Source organism: Zerene cesonia, chromosome 1, assembly GCF_012273895.1.
Source record: "Zerene cesonia ecotype Mississippi chromosome 1, Zerene_cesonia_1.1, whole genome shotgun sequence".
In the NCBI taxonomy this organism is placed as follows: domain Eukaryota; kingdom Metazoa; phylum Arthropoda; class Insecta; order Lepidoptera; family Pieridae; genus Zerene; species Zerene cesonia.
The window spans coordinates 11,057,860-11,080,368 of NC_052102.1; the positions used below are offsets into that span (position 1 = coordinate 11,057,860).

Sequence of the window (22,509 nt, forward strand, 5' to 3'; positions counted from 1 at the left end):
GACAGACTTACACACTTGCGATATTTATTTGGAAATCGGTGCAAACACACAAAAATTTTAGAAAAAACTTGGAGCAGCTAAAACAAACACAAAACAATAAAATCCTTCTCGTTGGTTCCCTATTACAATTATGGCTTTTGCATATACCACAACAGCGCCATCTTCATGTACAAATAAGAAACTATTTACAAACCAAAAACTTTAGTATCGGAGCCCTCTGTCGGTTATTAAATGAATCTCTAACATTACAAATACATATGTACTAAAATTATAATGGCATCAAGCTAGATGTCAGCTTTTTGAAATGACGAATGAAATATAGCTAGGTAATAAAAGAAATTATAAATTAAAAAGGCGCTGTAAACTAAGAATGTATATGGATAGTTTTTGATTTTATCGCGGACTAGTAGAAAGATAATTTTTTCATCATAATTAGTTATTAAGTAAATCTTGCAGGTGCTACCTAACAAATAGGACGTACTTTTATAAATAAAATTAAACATTGATCTGACTAGCTTAATTCGAATTCTGTTCATTTATTTTCCACCCGCTCTGTACAGTTGAGAGAGAGAAAATAAAAGAAAATACATATAACGGCGCTAGCTATTCCCGCACAAATACTATAAACGCGAAATTTTGTAAGCATGGACGGATGAATGTTTGTTACCCTTTCACAAATCTGCATGCATGGATTTTAATGAAGCTTAACAATAATATAGCTTATAATACATCAGAATAAAACATGAGCTCTATAAATACTGCCTGTGGATTCGACTGCGGATAAAACAGTATTTATATCTCACCTGGAAATCGAAGGTTTCCTCGATGCCAGAATGCATTCAAGCAAGCATGCAGACGAAATGAAGAGACATTTGTTATTTATTAGCTTTGCTAATGACTTCGTCCGCATTAGCACTGTGACTTCGTGTAAAGTGCTAAACTATTTTTTATTTTATTTATTTAAATTAATACACACAACAGATCAATATCACATTGACATTACATAATTATTTTTGTGTTCGAATCTCAATCAAATGTGTTCAATTGATATTTTCATTGCGAAACTTATTTACAACTTATTATAATTCCTATTTGTACTCATACAGCTGAATACCTCTACTAGTTATGTCAATTCCACCACTATCCATTTGGAAACAGCAATTTAATTTATTCTATAATATTTCCCGACACTGAAAGCCTAGGAACATAATCATGTCTCTTTCTTCTCAACCGTTTAGACTATAGTTTGTAGTTTATAGTTTTGTTCTACTAAAACTATATATAGTCTTATGTTTCCATGTTACCTTACGGCAATCGTCGCGATGTCGATCACGTGTGCGGTTGCGAACGCCGCCGCGCTTGCCGCCGCTGGGGCAGGCAAGAAGGCGGCACAAGTGCAACTTCAGGCTGAGCTGAATACTGATGATGAATGGAATAAGTTCTTGGGGAGGGAAGGGCTTTTGGGTAAGATCTTGATGATTCGAATTTTAAAGTGAAGTTTTTTGTCCGTTTATCTGTTCGTTACTCATTACACTAATCACTCTCATCTACTTGAACTCAGGTATAAGTTAAAGGCTTCTAATTTTTTGTCCGTCATAAGCAGAAGGATAAACATTTTTTATTAAAATGTGTTTAAGACAGAACATAATACTATAACTAGCTATAAGGTTACGAAATCACTTTAAGTATGATGAATAAAAGAATAGTATAAGAAGAAATATGATGCTAAACAATTTAATATCATATTCAAATAAATCAATAACGAACGTATAACATAAGTTGTCAGTTTCCAACTATTAATACTTTATTATTTACATTTCTTTATATTCGTACACTAACTAAAAACTATGGAAAGGACAAAAACGTTTTATTGATCTTAAGACTATTGTCTTGATGTCTGTTGTGCTGATGCTGTATTTAATACTCACAGTACTTAAAACTTATTAATTCCTCTCCTTAGTAGTGGACGTGTACACGGAGTGGTGTGGCCCTTGCATCGGAATGGTCGGCAACCTGAAGAAAATCAAAGTGGAGATTGGCGGAGACAACCTGCATCTCGCTATCGTAAGGCGACCGTTATACATACTATAAGAACCAAATATATAACCCTGTACTACAAACCGACAACTATACGTCGTTTTGGGAACGTCGGTTATAATAATTCAGCTTTAGCAGCTACCATTATTCCCAATTTACTAAATGGTTATGTTAAGAGTGTTTTTAAAGAAAGTGTTTAATACAAGAAATCGAATAAATATTAGCAATAAAGAGAATGAAGCAATTTATTATGTAGTAATTTTTAATTATAACAATTAATGAATATATCAGAAATTTCAACATCCCGATTTCTTATCGATTATTTAATAAGAAATCGATGTGAATACCCAAAGGACGATATTACTAATTGATTACATTATAATTGTAGGCGAAAGCGGATACCATTGAAAGCTTGAAGAGATTCAGAAATCGTAGCGAACCTACATGGATGTTACTTGCGGTAAGTAAATATCCTTACTTATTAATTGACGTTATTTGTCTTTTGCTTTTTGTTTCTGCGACAGTGGGCAACTGAGCTGATGGTTCGCCCGATCGTAAACTATCACTACCACCATTAACATTTGCAGGAGTAGAAAAAAGAGCCTAGGGGTTTAGGCTTTGAGGTGTGCCCACTTTTAATGGGTAAGGGATGCGATAAGGATTCACCGACCGCAACAAAGAAATGGATAGCGAAGGGAGAGGAATATAATTTGTAAAGGAAATAGTAAATTATTTGTGTCTAAGTTGTTACGTACCTACCAATTTCCTTTTTCTATAAGTTAGGTAACTTACGAGAAAATAATGCGATTTGCTTTCAAGAATCTCATCTGATACAAATGTTATCAAATGAAAATTGTAACGTTTATTAATGTGAATGTGGCATTCGTTTGCTATATTCATTATTCAGTGAACAATTTATGTGTCATTAAACAATTATAAAGCAAATTTACTTGATGACTTCAAAACTTTGTTTGCAAGCTGAAACTTTGGCAATTAGCGCATTTCCGTCACGAATTCAAATAGGACATACTTTGGTTTTTAAGTTTTGCTGTTAGGTTGAGTTCGTTGTTACGATTTAGCTCAAACACTAATCGACTGATTGAAAGACAATGTTTTCCAATCATAGGTACATATTTTTCATAATCATATTCTACATATTTCTTTTTACCCGGGCATGCCGGGATATAAAGCAAACTCCTATTAATCCTAATAATATTATGACCACAAAAATTTATAGAATATATGAATGTCACTCTATCACGGAAAAACTACAAAGTAAATGGATTTTGATAATACTTTGCAATGATGTAGTTTATGTACCAAGTATTTGAGCTATAGAAATACTCACTTTAACCCGCGATTTCGGTACAGGTAATTAATATTCATCAATCAATCAAGCTTGCTTTATCCTCCTTTTCATTACTAGCTGCGCCCCGCGGTTTCACCCGCGTAAGCTTGTATCCCGTAAGAATATCGGGATAAAAAGTTGCCTATATGTTATTCCAGTTGTCCAGCTGTCTACGCACCAAATTTCATTGCAATCGATACAGTTGTTTTTGCTAGAAAGAGCAACAAACATAAACTTTCACATTTATAATATTAGTAGGATACGTTAAGTACAACGATAATCCCTAATAGATACATTGTCCCAAACTATGAAAATAGGTACTCAATACACATGTGTAGGTATAATTGTATAAATGATACATATATGAGGTTTGCGGTGAAATGGCACGGTGTGGACCGTATTGATTAAACAGCTGTTAACAATACCCTATGAGCTGAATTTTTACATTTCACTATACCTATGTGTTTATATGATGTTTTACAGTTTCTTGTACAATAAATAAATGTTTAAGATGTGAATAGCTAAAAACAAAAATTATTTGAGGTGACCTTGATCTGGATGATTCCGAATTTAATTAAACCAATTAGCCAAGCCAACCAATAAGCTTCACATTATATCCACAATCATTACCAATCAACAACCGATCCTATATCTTCTTTCAACGTAGTTTTCTCCTTCGGTACTGCCAAACGAAGGATAGGTTTAGGTAAAAATATTTCCCGCCACTCTACATTTTTTACTCTATGCATCTAAAACATCGTCTGCCTTTATAACAAAAGTTCATTAATGTTAGATTTTTTTATGTCATGGCCCGCTGCCACTGACCTAGTGTTTCAACTGATGTCTAGTGGTCACCACCGCCCATGAGCATTCGGTAGTGATTGCGAATTCGCTGCCTGCTTTTTAAGGGGTAAGGGAAAAGGACAAGATTGAGGACTGTAAGTAAGGAATGAATTGGGAAGGGTGAGGAAATGGAAACGGACCTCCGGCTTCCCCAAGCACGAAACTCAGTAGCATACAACTATTTAGCATGTTCAACTCTCATATCTTAGACTTTTTTTGCTAAACCAATTTAATCGGATTTTAATCTAACACGCAGGCGGGTCAGCTGCTGAACGTGGTTTTCGGAGCAGATGCCCCGCGGCTCACGCGCACCATCGAGCAGGAGCTGCAGAGCGAGGAGCTGGTGCGGCGCGGCGAGCGGCAGCGCGTGCAGCGCGCGCCGCATCACCTCACCCCCCAGGAACAGGTGCAGGAACTAGCGAATAATTCGATAGGATTTTGAAGATAGGATAGGTTCTCTCGATTGAATAACTTACCAGATTTCTACAAAGTGGTTTCGAAAGGGATTTTATTCATAATACGCGTATTTGCTTCAACAGTTGTTTTAATTCTCTGTTATAGCTTATTGCCCTTAACTGGATATAAATCTAAACATTACACAGGTTTATATACACAGTACAAGCAAACGTTTAAAGATATCGTCATCTGTCGCCTACAAACCAAAATTTAAATATCTCCATAATTTAAAAGGAAGTAGCCCTAGCTCAAGAGAAGCTTCTAGAAGCAAAGAGAGCCAAAGAAGCGACGGCAGCTGCGAACGCGCGCACTGCGCGGCGCGAAGCGAGGGCGAAGCGTCTAGAGGCGCACTTCAACGACGTGTGTCCCGCGCTCATGATGCCGCACGCGCAGAAACATTTGCGAAAAGTGTCTGATGCGCTTGAACCGTATGGTAAGTTCGTCACTTTATGTATTTCTAAATACACAATCTATTGCGGACTCGTCTCTGTAAAAACTGCTTTGAGGACCGATGGTAAGTCATGTTATTTATCAAATCAAAAGCGCTTCTATAAAACGCCTAGTTGAATGAAAACAATAAATTACTCAATAAATGGGCACATTTCCCGATGTCTTTGGTTCATAAAGATTATATTGTTCCTTTCTTATATAAAGTGAAATAAAAATATCAATACTTAGGTAAGCCGTAAACTAGTTCTAAGTATAGATCCCAACTTTCACATTTCAATAGGTGTAGTCATAGCGGACAAGTGCCCTCTAGTGCTATCAAAAGACAATGTCCGTGCTCTCTCCGTGGAGGACGCGTCGCTGGGTACTGAGGAGGCAGCCGCGGCGCTGGTAGAGCGGCCCTCCCTCACCCTGCTGCTAAAGAAATTGCCAGATAGAGAGGGGAATGTTATAGGTATCTTTTCATAGAAAATTCCTGACTGTATATTAAATCCTGTTTGTAAAGACGAAATAACGTTTTATGAGTATATGAAAGTATAAATGTTTATACTTTCATATAGAATAAATCTATTTATGTTTCACCATACACGTTTGACTATAAATAATCTTCGAAACGATTGGATAGATATTGGTGGGAACTCCAGAGCTATATCTATGTTTTTTGCCTAGAAAAATAACTTAAAACACAATAAAGAAATCATTTCTATTGTCTGTTATTTATTTGTACGCGAATTCTTGTAAAGGTTTATAATTTGACAGAGTTGGCTCGTAAAGCATTGTTTGGTGACGGGATAGATTTAGAAGAAGGGGAAACCAAGAAGTTCCTAGCAGAAGAGTTCATGGCAAACACCGTCCCAGGCCTTTTCGTTCCCGCCGACAGGCATCAGCGAGCGGCAGCGTTGGACCTACTGTTTCCCAAGGTTTTTAAAACAAACAGAAAAAAATGCGACAACGTTAGTAAAAGAACAAAATTGCCCTATCGGCTCAATCATCAATTACTCTGTATAAGTAATAACGATATAAAAATTCTACGATATTTATTTTGAAAGTTATAAAGAATAGAAAAAAAATCATGAGGCGGGATTCGAACCTGTCTTTCGCCAAATATTTCGTTTCAAAAAAATATGAAAAAATATTTACCTAGTTTACTATTTTCTATACATTATGAAATTAGAATAATAAAGAAAATAAGCATGTTTATAATTTTCCAAATTCCACATTGCAAGCTTTGTTTAATTTAGAAGTAAACGGCGTCGTGTATAAAATTTTGAATATTCAATATGAATCCTTGTTCATGCATTTTTGAATGATGTATTCCAGATGGTGGGAGCACTAGTCGAGCCCCCAACCCCTGCGGAGCCCCCACACTTGCTCATGGTATTCGGCGCGTGGCAACGTCGCGCCATCCTGACAATCACATCCACCCCCAAGCTGGCCCAACGACTGATCAGATACGGTTTCTTCGCGGATGCAAGCATAGAAGAACCGAAATTGCTGGCCAAGAACATAGATCGATATGAGGAGAGGCCGGAAAAGGATTAGTGAGTATTATCACAGCACTAGCTGTTACCCGCGGCCCCACTCGCGTGGTACCCGGGTAAATTTATCAGGAAAGACTTGGCTTCATAACATGGTGTAGGTACGACATGGGTGAAACCGCAGATTACATCTAGTATAAGATAAACACGGCACACTTGTTATATAAGTAAATAATAATTTTTCTATCAGATATAAGATTACGTGGCACGTATTTCTACCTATTAACCATTTACTAATACCTATATACTAACTATTTGACTCAATCAAGCGCAAAAATTTCATTCACATCAATACGTCTACGTATAAATAATTGTTTATCTTTTAACACGTTTCCTTCACTAAGAAAACTTCACTTTCGAAATAAAAGTCAAAACGTCATTTCCATTTTTTCATGTTGCCGATATTCCACAGCTCAGAAACAATTGCGCTCATGGTAGCCGTTGGAGTAGCTGAACCAGCTCTAGTCGACCCCAAGGACATACCGCCAGATGGACCTCCAGAAGAACTGCTGACCCTGGGTCCACTCCACGTAAGCGAGGACACTGTTACTGGGGAAGAGGAATGCGCTAGGTTCTTCCCGCCTGGCTATAGCGTGCCTGAACATAAACCCAAGCCGAAGTCGAAGAAGAAGAAAAAGGTATCTAGTCCGATCAAAAAAAATCAGTACATATATTATTTAATTTGTAGTGATCGTGCATATCATCATCATCAGCCCATATATGTTTCCACTGCAAGGACTCGCGCCTCCTGTGAGGGTTCAGGCCTTAATCCACCACGCTGGCCAAGTTCGGGTTCGCAGAGGCCATTTGATTCTTCTCCACACGTTTTTCTTCATCGTTTCGAGCATGTGTATCTTGTACAGAGAAATTGGAAAATCTTATAATTTATATAAAAATTATATTAAGCAAGCTCGACTGGTCTCGAACCACAATTTTCGCCATGTAGTCCAAGATCTCAGTCACTGAGCCACCTACGTCATGCATACATACTTCAATATAATCGCAGATACTCTCGTAATTCTATTTCTACACTGATTTCATTAAAACAGCTCAAATAAAACACTCAAATTGTGATTGATTATACATTAAAAACATTTTTTTTACTTGTTTGTAATGAAATTCATAAAAGAATAAGCTACCACTAATTTGGGCATTAACCACTTTTTTATAATTCATGAAATATTTATGTTTTTAAATTAAATTACAGAAGCGTCATGAAACTAAAGATGGCGAGGATAACGTCACAGAAACATCCACTGAAGTGGCTGAAGATGACGTTGTGGATGGTTCCGCAGAAGGAGATGGGGACGGGGAGGGTGAGGATGCCGGCGACGATAATGGGGATGGCGAGGATGAAAAGGATCCTGAGGATGGCGAGGATGAAACGCACCTTGATAAAGCCACTTCACCACCGCCAATTGCTACTTAATCTTTACATAACGTTTGTTTATGCGTCTGTAAAACAATATCTCTACACCTATGAATACAATAGATTTTATTTTGTTGTGTGAAAATATCCATAATATATGCCTCGCAATTGTGAAGTATCTCGTTTATATTTAAAATTATGTTTTATTAATGTCTTGTATATTGTATACTTGTATAGATAGTAAAAAAATAAGCATATTTATTGTTTACATTGCAAATTTTTAAGTGATATCTTCCTATACCACTTCGTTACGTAACACGTTACGGCGCTGGTCTGGCTCCTCTTTCTCTCACGCATACGACTATATTAGTTTAGGATATCACTCAGGCGTCCTGACACTCACACGTTTTTTAATATGTATGTTTAAAAAGGTTAAATAAAAGACAACATATTATATTCTAAAATTTGTATTTTCATTAATTTATAAATAGTCAATTATAATATAGATTTAACAATAAAATAAATTGAGTAACGACTTAACCTTGTATTAGTAGTGATGGTGCGGTCACACCACTGAGTCTTTTCGATTCCTGAAAACAAAAAAATAAAACAATATTAGTATCGTGGGTATAGCAGCAGGTGAGATAACAGAATAAGTATAACAGTTGGTTGCTATGATTCATAATTAAAATATGTAATAAACATATTTTAAATACAACCTTTAGTCATGTTTGAAGACTAATAAAATTTCAATACATTGTTATTAACACTGGAGTATAACAAAAAATGTATGATAGTGCATGATTAAGACAGTTATTATGAAAGGTAGGATTACTATTAATTTGATGTATTTCTTTAAATATGACTCTATAAATGATTCGTGTGTATATATTTGCTTGTATGTGCGTGCACGCATTCTTGTTTACGCAACCTATTGTGCATAGTTGCGTACGTGTATGAATGCGTGCGTGTGTGCGTGTGGGCATGCATATGTGCGTGTGTGCGTGCGTGCGTGCGTGTGTGTGCGCTCACCATATGTAGTGCGTGTCGTGGTGCGGCGCGCGCATGACGCCGACGCCGCCGCCGAGCCGCCGGTAGTTCATCGCGCCGCACAGCCGCCACTGGTTCGACTCCGGGTCGTACACCTGCACCAGAACTTTCTCTATTAGCGCCTTTACATGACGTATGCCATTCGAAGCGGGTGCATCGAATGCGGCTTCAAATATGACAAAGAAACGATACTAACATAAAAAATCAAAATGTAGAGAGTAGAAATATTAGTGTAATATTACATAATGCTACACAAAAACAGCTAATTTCATCTATCAACTCGACGCAACTCAACCATCGCGAATGAGCTTCAATAAAGAATACATTAAGAAGGTCAAGTATGAGATATGCAAGCAGGAGTGACCTCGATGGACTTGAGGTAGGCGGTGCCGTCGAAGCCGCCGACGGCGTAGAGCTGCCCGTTGACGACGGCGAGCCCCACGCCGCTGCGCCGCGACGTCATCGCCACCACCGGCGACCACGTGTCCGTCGCCGGCTCGTACCTGCGCACCCGCAGCGAACAACGCATGTTATACACCACACACCACACACCACACACCAGTGTAAACAAATAATAGGTATTATACACCCTGTGCAAAATAGAAATAAGTATAATACACCTGTGTTAACAAATATTGCATGATAGACGCTCGTCCCGGCTCCGCTCGGATATCAAGATACCTGTTTTATCCCAAGGGAGCATTTAATCGGGATACAAGGTATCCTATCACCCAAATCAGCTCATACCCTGTCTGTATACTAAATTTCATCAAAGCCGTTCAGTAATTTCAGTGTGATTGACGGACAAATATGCAAACAACAAACTTTCACATTTATAATATTAGTGTAATATAATATTAGTATGATTATACATCCCGTGTAAACAAATAATAACTATTGTATACCTTGTGTAAACAAAGAACACATATGTATTATACACTTTGTGAAAACAAATAGTGGGCAATATACACTTTGCTTTCAGTGTTTGTGAAAAATGTCATATTACAAAATTGGGACAGCTTACACGATCTTACTACGGATTAGTGTTTATTTGAGGAAGTGTTAATATCATTTTCACTTGAAAATTAAAACTATTAGATATTGCACTAATTCAATTTAGAGACCTTCCCTTATAAGGGATGTATAACAACATCAATTAAACCACTCCGAATTTAACAAGTGGGAAGCCGCGGGCAAAAGCTAGCCTTGTCAATGATGACATGACAAAAAAGAACAAATTTTCATTGTAGTAGTCGAGCATGCTACGGCACTCGCACCGGGGAAGTACCACATCCCCACAGAAAACCGGCGTGAAATAATAGCATGCTATTGTGTTTCGTACGGTGAGTGGGGGAGCCGGAGGCCCGTATCCTTTTCCTTGCCCTTCCCAGTCCTTTCCTTCATTCCTCTCATCAATCCTTTCCTAATCCCTTCCCAATTAAAGTCGGCGATCCATTTGGACGCCTCTCCAAATGTTCATGGGCGGTGGTAGCGCTTACCATCAGGCGACCCACCAGCTCCATGCCGACCATGACATAAAAAAAAGAAAAAAAAAGCTAACCGTTCAGCGGAGGAGAGCTCGGTGCAGTCGTCCCTGCCGCCCACGGCGTAGATCTGTCCGTCGAACACGGCGCAGCCGAGGTGCTTGCGGCGCGTGGACATGGCCGCCACGCTCGTCCACTTGTTGGCGCGCGGGTCGTAGCGCTCCACCTGCCTCGGGTTAGCATCGGTTATATGTTATGTGTAGGGATCGCTTATCGGCCGAATTGCCGGCTCAGCTGACGGCTGCGATAAAAAAAAAGGAAGCTTTTGTGTGGTTATACGTTTGTAACGATTTCACGCTAAAACTGCTGTATCGATATTAAAAATTCTTTAAATATCTCTCCTATTTATTATATCGGTACTGACCCGGACAACGCTGTTTTGCCTTACTCTTATCATTTAAGGGTGTGACAAAAGGATGTTGACAGATTCTCAGACCTAACCGATATGCACAAACATTCCATAGGAATCGGTTCAGCCGTTTCGGGGGAGTATGGGAACGAACATTGTGACACGAAAATTTTATATCTATACAATTTTTTTTTTTTTTGTTATAGCCCATGTATTGAGGAGGCTTTTAGGCTATATAACATCACGTGTTTCGCGGGTAAAACGGCGGGGCACAGCTAGTGTCACACAGAGGTCTAGTAAGTGTCTCGTATCTATATAACACGCACAGTGTTGAGCGGCGACTGTCCGTCGGAGCCGCCCACGGCGTACAGGTAGCCGCCCAGCACCGCCACGGCCACGCCCAGCCGCCGCGTCGTCATCGCCGCCACCTGCGCGGTGTGAAAACAATGTTAATTTATGTTATTTGTTGTTGTTTTCATTCTCTGTTTTTTTTTCATTTTTTACGTGTATCTACAACGTAGTTCACATATATTTATATTAAATAAATTCATACAATTTGTAAATAAGACAGAGTGTCCCGTAACTAGACGTCAAACTGAAAACAGGCACTTGGTCCCAACATAATAATTGTTAATAATGAAAGAATGCATTATACATGCACATCCAACGTATGCGTATCTCTATAACTCGTAACTTTTTAAAATAGAAAAGTTATTATTTACTAGTTGCACTCGGCAAACGCTGTTCTACCTTACTCTAATCATTTAGGGGTATGAAAAATAGATGTTGGCCGATTCTCATAGATACCGGATAAACACAAGAAAATTTCATCAAAATCGGTCAAGCCGTTTCGGAGGAGTATGGCATTTTATTATTATTTATTTTACTTATTTATTTATCAAAATCACATGCCATTAGAGATGTAACCCAATGCGACAGCTTAACAAAACAAACTAAGTACCTAACTAAGAATACTTTCAACATAGTATATAATATATGAAAACGATCGCAACGCACCTTGGTCCAGCGGTTCTCCTTGGGGTCGTACCGCTCGACGTGGTTGAGGCACTGCACGCCGTCCTGCCCGCCCACCGCGTACAGCGCGCCCTCCAGCACCGCCACGCCCACCGACGTGCGGCACGACGACGTCGGCGCCACCGCGCCGCACCACTGCGCACGCGCGCCGCGTTACCGCACACCCGCACACCCGCGCACCCGCACACCCGCCAGGTGCGCCCGCGTGCGTGCAATAGTGCATTCCACACGGCAAAAACATTGCCTCGTGACAAACATCATGTCCGGCTCGAAGGACCAATTCAGTAATAAAATTGAGCATAGTAAAATGCAAATTATCATCCGATATATAAAATTATCTATTCCGATATGCGAACAACGTCGTTGTTCATTAAAAATAGCAAAGATCAGTAGGCACTTTTCGTGAAAAATCTCATGTCCAGCTCGAAGGACCAGCTCAGTAATAGAGTGCGAAATATCGTCCCTTTATACAGGGGGCGCACCTGGTTGGTCTGCGGGTCGTAGCGCTCGATGCTGTTGAGGTAGCTCTGGCCGTCGTGGCCGCCGACGGCGTACAGCAGGTCGTGCAGCACGGCCACGCCCACGCCGCAGCGCCGCTTGGACATGGGCGCGACCATCTTCCAGTCGCCCGACGCCGGCTCGAAGCGCTCCACCGACGCGATGGCGTCGCCCGAGCACCAGCCGCCCACCGCGAACAGCACCTCGCCTGCGCACACGCACCGACCACGTCACGCTAACCACACTACTCACTGTCTACAGCCCGTCAAAAGGTCGTAAACAAAAATAGCGAATATCGAAATCTCTCCTTCAATAAATGAAATCCGCTAGGACGGTCGGTTTGTGTTTATAAACATGTATAAATAGGCAGAAAGACTTAATCATGGGGATCGCAGCCGTCTTCAGCGGGCCAAGGAAAGTACCACATTCCCACAAAAGATCGGCGTGAAATAGTAGCTAGCACGCTACTGTGATTCGTTCGATGAAAAGGGGAGCCGAAGGCCTGTACCCTTTCTTCTCTTCTTTACCCCTTAAAAACAAGCAAAGCATTTACAGCAGCCTTACCTCCTTGAATGTTCATGGGCGGTGGTGATCGCTAACCATCCGAACCACCAGCTCAGTTGCCCGCTCTGACATAAAAAGAAACAAACAAGACGACAGACCTCTACGCGTGGGCTTCCTGGGCCTGGTGCGCGGGCCCTGCATGAGCGGGCGCTCCTGCGGCAGCAGCAGGTAGTTCTTGGCCTCGTCCAGCAGGTCGCGGCACGCGTCGTCCGCGCGGATCAGCAGCTCGGCCGACACCGTGCCCACCAGGAACTTGGGGCTCAGCAGCGGCAGCCGCACGTGCTGCAGCACCTGCAACCGGAATATATGCCTTGAGATTTTTTTTATTGAAAATCTCGGCTCTAGTACATGAAATAAAAGCCAGAAATTATTTTAGTGGATAGATGGTAATGACAATAAAATACCTACTTAACTTAGATAAGGCATCATCATCAAAAGCAATTCTTGGCATATATTTTGTGACACTAAAAGCTATATTTCTGTAAAACTCATACAGAGGATTTATCAATTTCAAATGGAAAAATTTTCTTACATTTGGCCCTGATAATAATAATCTTGCAGACCGATACTTATCACTAAAACCCCCAAAGCGACCCCATGGTACCTGGGCCAGATGCTGGCGCCGCTCCGCCACGTTGTACTTGACCCAGGACATGACCGCCTGGAAGGTCTGCTCCTCGGAGCGCACGTTCAGCTCGTCCGACGACACGATGTCGATCAGCTGCGCCGCCGGCAGCAGCAGGAACTCCTCGCTCTCCATCACCTGCAGGTCATCCACCGCGATATTGCACAGTCACTCTTGTATCTCATACAAATATCTATAGCCTATTTTAAATGTTTATATTTACTTCTACTTTAAAGAGTTAATTGTGAATCTAGTTGGTAAGGTTAGTCAATGCTCCTCCCGATTAATATGAACCCCTTTTTTTACACTGAATTCTTGTAAAAAATCTCACATTATTGATAAAAAGCAACTTAAAAACATTTCTGGATGTCATGTTGCTAACACCTTACCTCTGGAAAGTTTTGTTGTGTGAATTTGTCAGCAATCCGTAGCAGTTCCCGGCAAGAATGCGTGTCGGCGAAAGCCCTGATCCCGAGGCAGTTCGAGCAATCCAGCTGCCGCTTGAGGAACTCGCAGCACACGTCCTGGATCTCTTGCAGCTGCAGCAGGCACGCCGCGGGCAGGAGCGCCTGGAACACCACCGGTGTTACGTTAGTCTAGGTGGAAGTGGATGTTCAAAACGCCAAAATTTGACGTGAATTCGCAATTTTGAAACAAAAATATAGCTTCTAAATCACAGATTAAAAATTATGAAAGCTAGACTAACATATAAAAATCACACTGCACCTGTACTTATTACTACTTGGCTTTCGACTACTAGTTAGTAATCCAAACCCTCACCCAAACCACCCCAAGGTACCTGGACATTGCTCTCTTCGACCACGATGTGGGCGGTGTAGCAGAACTCGATGAGCTGCTCCATCGCGTGCTCGTCCACGTCGCGGATGGTCACCTCGGTGGCGCGCGACTCCGCCAGCTCGCCCGTGAACATCGCGCGGAAGTATGGGCTGCATGCTGACAGGATCACCCTACACCACGAATACTTGTTATCAACCGACAACGTATCTATAATGTGGGAGTCGACCACGCCACCGCGCGACGCTCAGCATAACATAGTTTTGGCATTTATCACCAGTGCAAATAGTAATTTCTACAGAGACGAAAGGTCAAGAAACTCTCTAGTTGCTGTTTTAAAATAATATCAATTTAACTTAATAAGTGATATGTACATAACAATGTTGCCAAAGAACTGTCCTTAAGTGATATGTTATCATTCATGAATTTTCATCTTCATTCAATGAAAGATGTGGGTCGAATCCCCTCCTAATCCATTCTGAGACATTGAAATGCAGGTAAATAACTAAATTTAATCAACACAATGATATTGAAGTTCAATGATTACTATGGCTTCATATCTAAATAACTAGAAATCTCTCGGCTGACTTCGAGCCAGCTGGCCTTGCGTCAGTCTTGCATAGAAGAAAAGTAATTTGATCAGCATTCCGAAGATACAACTAAATACTAGTGCTACTACACTCTGTATGGCAATTGAGATATTAGTTTTTAAATGACTTTTGATTTTGAAATGTTAAATCTTTACAATACACAGGTATTCACTTGAAATAAAAAAAGACATTGCTTAGTTTTATAAAAATTAAAAAACAAAGTTTAATGATGCAATCAACTAAACTGTCTTAATTTCTCTTATACAGTGTATAGCTACATAAGGACATTTTAAATCCTCTCTATCCTAATTAAGATAAAAAGATAAACTCATGAAATTATTGTATTGTCACTGATCCCTTACAAAGTGTTAAGTGGATCAAAAATAAGTCTAAAGGAGTGGGCTACATACAAAAATAGAATCATTCATAAAGCTAAAAGTGTATTAAAAACAAATATGTACACAACTTATCATCCCTGTGATAACAATCAAAGCACAATTAATTTATTAATGACCTTGTTTACTTATTAACATTCACATCCACTTTGCCTTGGTTTAATGTTTTGTTAATTTTTAGCATTAATCACTTCCTTAATTTATCAATATACTTAATCTTTGGCTTCCATTTCCACTTAAACTTTAACAATAACATAAAATAACATTAGTTCTTTATTCCCAAAGAAAAACAACTGTTGCAGCATAAATTATTTAAAAAAAAACTTCTTACCTGTGTGCAAACAATTTCCTATTAGCCACATTAAGCACCACGTCGCATAGCTCTCGGTGCCGCCGGAGCGCCGACAGCTCACCCAGGATGGCCCGCGGGTGTTTCTCCGACGTGTGCGAGAGCCGCGCGCCACTTCCCCCCACCCCGCCTACCCCTCCTGGTGAACCCCCTTCGCCCATCCTAATAAATATTAAACATAAATTTAAAGAACCCAATAAAAATTATTATGTGTAATAAAGGTTTGAATCAAGTAATAGGCAATGATACACACTGATTCTTAGGGTTCTTATTTAATCACCCGAAGACATCACAAGAATAACTGAATACATACTTGTATTAAATGTATGAAGCATCAAAGTAGTTACAGTGCTGTGCTCTGAGTGATGAAACCAAAAAATAAGAGGGACAGCAAGAGAAATGTTTACTAAAGATTTATTACTCTATTTGTTACATGAACTCTTGCTTGTTCAATTCCTTCATACACTTATACTATACAAATAAACCTTTAACCTTACAAGAAATATAAATATGATCATGATTTAACTTAAATCGTCACTTACAATTGCGTCAAAGTAATTAAATGATGTAGTATAAATTTCACTGTTTGAAAGTTACAGTTAAATTTATTATTTACTTTTACGAGGTATGCAATACCAATGTTATTGAATGCAAGTGATTCAGTTACATAAATATTATACGAGGAAACAATGAAGACTTACAAATGATGCAACCTTCCGACCGAGCCACATTTATGAAAGTTGCAATAACAAACAAATCTTATTAATATAATGTAAATTCTTTACATTGACATACGAAAGAAAAATTGTGCTTTATTTCCTCAACATATCTCATATACAAGATACATCTACCAAGTACTTTGACTTTTAATGAAAAAAATCACATCAAATGCACCTTTTATGACCGCGCGCGTTTCCCAGCTGCAAGCGCAGCGGGGGCGAAGCCCAACCCCACACGGAGTCAATCTGCGACCAAGAAACCCTCCATAAAATATTTACTTTTACAATTTCAATGCAAAACTATGGGACACTTCACTCTATACAAAGTACACTAAGTGTAATAAACATACACATGCATTATTATACGATGTGTAATATACACATCGTATACATACTAACAAAAAAGACCTTTTGTTATACTGTATACAATAATTGTATTCGTTACTACTCGATAATTTATGCGAATGTCAATGATCCCTATTCAGACTTACCTTTGAGGTTTTCTTTACCCTGCTTAACCAAAATATTCCTCGAAGGAGCGCGAACCTTTCAGTATGCGCCCTGAGGTTAAGATACAAATCAGTTAACGATACATCGATTTCTTAATCACAAAAATTTTTATGTTTACTGTTACACAGGCTTGGACATTTTACAATAGTTCACAAGTTTTCAAAAAGTATGTCCCGAAAGTATGTCACACAGAGCTAAATAGAATGAATTTATGTCATTTTGACCAAAAATTAATTATTTTAAACTTAATTTTAAAAACTTGGTTTAAAATATTAGAATATATATTTACGTTATGCATGTGAGGTATAAATGATTAAATTTTATTTTAATATAATTATATTTTTCTTCTTTAATCAAATTACAATGTTGCCTTTCGGAACTTACCTGGAAGGTCAACGTCAAGTGTCCATATTGCAACACAGATTATGACGATATTTATAAAAACCGAAAGGAGGATTGCGAAAGATTCAATGTTTCGCAATAAATAAACTATTTGAATAGTACAGAATATTTTATTAACATTAACAATGCTCCCGTTTTATTATTGTCAATAAAAATCTTTGAACGCCATAGTTTACGTTAGAGTCATTTCAAAATGTTCAAAATATAACCAAATTGTTATATACTCTGTGGTATTTGATAAAAAAAAAAAGATATCTTGACAAATAACAGCTGTTATCTTTCAATTTATGACAGATTGCAGGTATAAACAAACTAGTTTTACACGAAAGCAACTTTGAAGAAAAATAAATAATTACTAAATTTTACTAATAAAGAACATGTCTATAGCTTTGCTATTGGAAAAGTATGATGTATCCACTGAAGAGGGGCTTCAGAAAGCGCTTCATGATATTGAAAAAGAAGAGGTATTCAAACGCTAAATAGTTTGTTCATATTGAATTCTTATATTGGTAATAAACATGTCTCTTAAAAACGGTTTATTTTTATTTCAGTCGGAAGTTAACGAGGCTTTATCAAATGCACTGTCAAAAGCGTGTGTACTGGAGGGAAGACTGCGGTCAGCAAGTCAAGCTTACACTAATCTCGGCGAAGTCAAGAACGATGCTCAAATAGCCGCTGATATGGTCAACAAAACTGCGGCATTGGCGAGAGATGTTAGCGCTAAAGTGCGGCAACTTGATCTTGCTAGAGTGAGTAACAGTTATTATAAAATAGTGTTAACTGAAACATTTATTGCTTTGTGAATCTTAAGAGAAATAATGGGTGAGTTCAATGTCTCTTACTTACTTTAACAACATCTCTATAGATGTTATCAAAGTAAGTTTGATTACATGTAAAGAATAGTAATGTAAATTATAGAAATAAATTAATCTTATTATATGATACCATTTGAAATTCTTTATATTTAATAGTTAATTATAATTTTTTCCACAGTCCCGAGTAGCTGAATGTCAACAAAGGGTGCATGATTTAATAGATCTAAAAGTGTGCAGTGCTGGTGTAGATGCAGCTATAAAAGCACATGATTATGAAACTGGTTTGTATTTCTATTCTAGAGGTCCGCCCCTGCTTCACCCGTGGTACATATAAAGCCTATAGCCTTCCTCAATAAATGCGATACTAGCACTGAAAGAATTTTTCAAATTGGACCAGTAGTTCCTGAGATTAGTGCATTCAAACAAACTCTTCAGCTTTATAATATTAGTATAGATTAACATGCATATTAGATAAACTTTCTTTAATAAATTGCACATCATCTTGCACATAGATTCTATTTTGAAACAGCAGAAACACTTTACCAACAAATATTTATTTTTAACTAGCTGTTGCTCTCGGCATTGCACATGTTTATTCAGATTAGTTTTATATATATTATTATAAAATATTTAATTTAATATTCTTATAAAGAATAAACCTTCCACTTGGATCACTCTATCTTTTAAAAGAACCCCATCAAATCGATAACCTCTTTAGTTTTTGGAAGTTGGTTGAAAAAAGAATCCTTATTCAATAAAATAGTACTAAGAAATTAATAATGAACAATATTTAAGATACAGTACACAGAACCATTCTAATAAAGAAATGATCAGGTTAATAAATTGTTGGATAGTCCTAAAGGACTATATTCTGTTTATGTTAAAACATAAACAGAATATAGCATAAAATTAAAGCACAATTTATGAATAGAGCTTGAATAATAAGCAATTAAATATAAAAATATATTTTGTATTGGCTCCGGCAGCCGCGGGCCACATATCGCGTTTCCTCAGCATGGAGCCGGCGTCCGTGGCGGCGGCGCGCGCGCGCGGCGACGCCGACCCGCGACACGACATCACGGCCGCCGCGAATACGCTGCGACAGCATCTTATCAAGAAGTATTGTTTCGTAGTATTTTCTTGTGTTTGATTTTACGCGAGTTTAGAAATTAAAGACTTTTAAACGGAAATTTAAACGCTATTTATTCATTATATTATTAACACGATGTTTCGAACACTTTACAGCGAGCGTGGTCACGGGGAGACTGGTCTAGACCAGTCAAAAAGTCTAGTCAGATTAAAAGTCTTTAATTTCTAAAAGTATTGTTTTGTTTTTGAATTATCCTTGTATTTTGTATAATATTCATTCTGGCTGTTATATTACTTAAAGAAAGTTATTGAAAAAAGACTTATATAAATGTGACCACACACCCATAAAACTGTTTTCTTATACTCACATATATGTATTTGTATAAGTTAAATAAGTTGTACTGTAATTAAAAATGAACTCTTTTTTTAAACAACAAACTTTCTTACAAATGTGTTATGTGCATTTTAATTATAATAGGTTTGAAGAAGCATCGAAAAAAGAAGATGACGCGGCTGTAGAGAGACTGTTTAAATTGTTCCCGCAGATAGGCTGTGCGGAGCAGGGAGTCGACCTGTTGGCCAAGTACGTGGCTTCACAGGTGTGTATCACATTATGTATAAGCTCATTATATATTTTAGAGGACATCGAAACTTTGTGTTGGAGGGTAAACCGGTCCGTTACGTAACGCGTTATGGAGCCAGTCTGTCTGGCTTCCCTTTCTCTTTTATGTTAGATTAGTTTAAGTTATCAATTCTTTAGGGATTGATTTTTTTATAAAATTTTGTTTTATTATTACATAAAATTGCCTTCGGGAGAGGTAGGATAATGTTTAATCACGATTATGCACATTAGTTGGAGACGACAATCCGTCGCGCGAGCGTGGTGTCTGGTGCGGGCGGGGGCGCAGGCGCGGGCGGGGGCGGGGCGGAAGCGGCGCACGCGGACGCGCTCACCCGCGCGCTGGAGGCGGGCGCGGCCGCGCTCGAGCGGGTGCGCGCGCTGGCCGCGCCCGCGCCGCACACGCTGCCGCGCGCGCTCGCCGTGCTGCAGCCCGTCGTGAGTCCTGTGCTCTTATATAAATACAACTAAATAAAGTTTAGCTATAAAAGTATAAGTTGATGGTGTAGCAACCGAATGTTTTTCACTCACATCAACAATAAAATATATTAAACTATGTACTCCGAATTTAACGCGTGCAAATATGCGGCTAAAGCTAGTATTAAATATATTACCGTTATAAAAGTACAAATGAATATACAAAAGCGTATACACAGATAAGCGCCGGGGCGCGCACGGTGTGCCGCTCGCTGGTGGCGCGGCGCGCGGGCGCGGCGTCCGCGCGGGACGCCGAGCCCGCGCTGCACGAGCTGGCGCTGGCGCACTCGCGCCTGCATCTCTACTTCGTGTTCGTGCGCCGCAGACTCGATGTGAGTTTACTTGTTTTTATTTGTTTACTCTTTATAGCATCATCATTATCGTCATCATCATCGTCATCATCATCATCATCATTATCATCAGCCCATATATGTTCCCACTGCTGGGACACAGGCCTCCTATGAGGGTTATCTTTATAACAAATGTCACCAAATAGAAAAAAGATTAACAATAAATTCAGTATAAAAAGTTGTCACGCGTTACTCTGCACATCGTGCATAGTGCCCTACACCGTATACACTATTGAAATATTAATTTATTTAAAAATAAGATACTTATTACTACACTAAACTCTATGCACTGTACTATACAGTATATAGCATATACTATGCGCTAAACATAACACACGATTCTCTGTGTGCTGTACGCCTGCAACCTATGCATAAAAGTTATCATTCTAGAAAATATTTATTTATTTATTTATTGTAAGGATCACAAAAGTTCGTTACATGTATACTTAAGCTATAGATTATGTATAAATATAAGTTGGCGTATGCACAACCTGTTGTATGTGACCGCACCTTACATATAACTTTAGTAAATAAAAGTATAAGTGTATGTTTTTTTTTTATAAAATCTTGAGTACTGAGTCAAATTTGGAGAAAATTTTGCATTGAAATCGTAACCATAACGAAACCTTTTTTTTTAAATTAAACCTGTACTAATAATATCGAAAATATCGTTTAAACTAAACAGTTAAACACAAATATGGACGAGAAGACGAGAAGCGCATGCGCAGAGGAGATTGAAAGAATAATTTCGGAAAGCGACATGACCAGAACTGCGCAGGACATCTTGGGACAGTATTTGACACTTGAAAGGTGTGTGAAAGATATTAAATTATAATTTGTACATACAAACGAAATTGTATGAGTTTTTATTTCTGTTTTGCTTAGTTATCTATAAAAATTATGTGTATACAAATTATTATCACAAAAAAAATCTTTTTCAGATTTTATTTAGAAGAAAGCGTAAATAAAGCGTTGAAGTTGTCCACTCCACAGCCCGGTATGACTACGTCTAGTTTGGTAGATGACGTGTTCTTCATAGCTAGGAAAGTTATTAGGTCGGTGTGTTATATACTTTATTTATTTTGTTTTTGAATATTCGTTTAGTGAGTTATTTAAGCCATTTCAAATTTTGTTGTATGTGAACAAATACTTTTGTTCGTTTAAATATGAAAAAAAATCATATTGTTTATCCCATAACTTAAGTAAATTGACTAGAAACATTACATATAACATTAGTAATTGTAAGATTGTTGTCGCTGATGAAACCAGTGTTGATTTAAGACCGGATATCATCATCGTTTACATCATACTAGCTGTACCCGGCAAACGCTGCTCTGCCTTACTCTTATCATTTAGAGGTATGAAAAATAGATGTAGGTCGGTTCTCAGACATACCCAATATGCACACAAAATTTCACAAATTGTGACGCGGGAATTTTATATAAAATAAAAAAAATAAAATGTTTTGTTTACGTATTGGGTAATCACACAAAATTATGATATTAATTCATATGTCACTCGACATAACATCCAACACATGACTCATACGTGAGTGTACAAGTGGCATGTGCGGTGCGCAGGCGCGGCGTGTCCACGGGCAGCGTGGAGGGCGTGTGCTGCGTGGTGAACGAGGCGGGCGCGGCGGCGGCGCGCGCGGCCGCCGCGCTGCGGCGCCGTCTGGGCGCGCCGCCGCCCG

The 22,509-nt window shown here is 38.8% G+C and overlaps 3 protein-coding genes across 3 annotated transcripts in view; 2 read left to right on the plus strand and 1 right to left on the minus strand.

Moving 5' to 3' along the window:
- Positions 1-1,322: 1,322 nt before the first annotated feature.
- Positions 1,323-8,494, plus strand: LOC119840647 (thioredoxin domain-containing protein 3 homolog). The gene is made up of 10 exons (XM_038367343.1): positions 1,323-1,464; positions 1,961-2,064; positions 2,426-2,497; positions 4,485-4,634; positions 4,919-5,117; positions 5,415-5,585; positions 5,891-6,051; positions 6,452-6,672; positions 7,082-7,307; positions 7,877-8,494. Exons 1-10 carry the CDS (start codon positions 1,323-1,325, stop codon positions 8,096-8,098), a joined length of 1,668 nt encoding a protein of 555 aa, XP_038223271.1. The 3' UTR covers positions 8,099-8,494.
- On the minus strand, positions 8,490-17,238 carry LOC119840642 (kelch-like protein diablo). Its single transcript, XM_038367329.1, has 14 exons — positions 17,043-17,238; positions 16,727-16,797; positions 15,815-15,994; positions 14,503-14,671; positions 14,093-14,272; positions 13,683-13,841; positions 13,177-13,369; positions 12,499-12,722; positions 11,999-12,151; positions 11,308-11,409; positions 10,650-10,798; positions 9,453-9,591; positions 9,071-9,183; positions 8,490-8,628 (listed from the first exon to the last, which is right to left on the minus strand). The coding sequence occupies exons 3-14, from the start codon at positions 15,991-15,993 to the stop codon at positions 8,604-8,606; spliced, it is 1,785 nt and encodes a 594-aa protein (XP_038223257.1). The 5' UTR covers position 15,994; positions 16,727-16,797; positions 17,043-17,238; the 3' UTR covers positions 8,490-8,603.
- Positions 17,239-17,774: 536 nt separating this feature from the next.
- The window catches only part of LOC119838528 (conserved oligomeric Golgi complex subunit 4), a 7,095-nt gene continuing 2,360 nt past the window's right edge, over positions 17,775-22,509 (plus strand). Inside the window, exons 1-10 of the mRNA XM_038364542.1 lie at positions 17,775-17,927; positions 18,015-18,212; positions 18,457-18,559; positions 19,265-19,397; positions 19,846-19,966; positions 20,221-20,424; positions 20,643-20,795; positions 21,499-21,623; positions 21,755-21,868; positions 22,394-22,504. Coding sequence (XP_038220470.1) covers positions 17,841-17,927; positions 18,015-18,212; positions 18,457-18,559; positions 19,265-19,397; positions 19,846-19,966; positions 20,221-20,424; positions 20,643-20,795; positions 21,499-21,623; positions 21,755-21,868; positions 22,394-22,504 — 1,349 coding nt within the window. The 5' untranslated portion in view covers positions 17,775-17,840. The remainder of the gene's footprint in view (positions 17,928-18,014; positions 18,213-18,456; positions 18,560-19,264; positions 19,398-19,845; positions 19,967-20,220; positions 20,425-20,642; positions 20,796-21,498; positions 21,624-21,754; positions 21,869-22,393; positions 22,505-22,509) is intronic.

Coding starts and splice junctions, on each gene's coding strand:
- LOC119840642 (XM_038367329.1), bottom strand. CDS start 15,993: ATGGGCGAAGGGGGTTCACCAGGAGGGGTAGGCGGGGTGGGGGGAAGT. Junction 12,723..13,176: donor CAGGAAGCCCACGCGTAGAG/GTCTGTCGTCTT, acceptor GCGTGTGCGCAG/GCGAGGTGCTGTTCGCGGTG. Junction 8,629..9,070: donor CACGACACGCACTACATATG/GTGAGCGCACAC, acceptor TTTTGTTTTCAG/GAATCGAAAAGACTCAGTGG.
- LOC119840647 (XM_038367343.1), top strand. CDS start 1,323: ATGTCGATCACGTGTGCGGTTGCGAACGCCGCCGCGCTTGCCGCCGCT. Junction 5,586..5,890: donor TAGAGAGGGGAATGTTATAG/GTATCTTTTCAT, acceptor ATAATTTGACAG/AGTTGGCTCGTAAAGCATTG. Junction 6,052..6,451: donor TGGACCTACTGTTTCCCAAG/GTTTTTAAAACA, acceptor GATGTATTCCAG/ATGGTGGGAGCACTAGTCGA.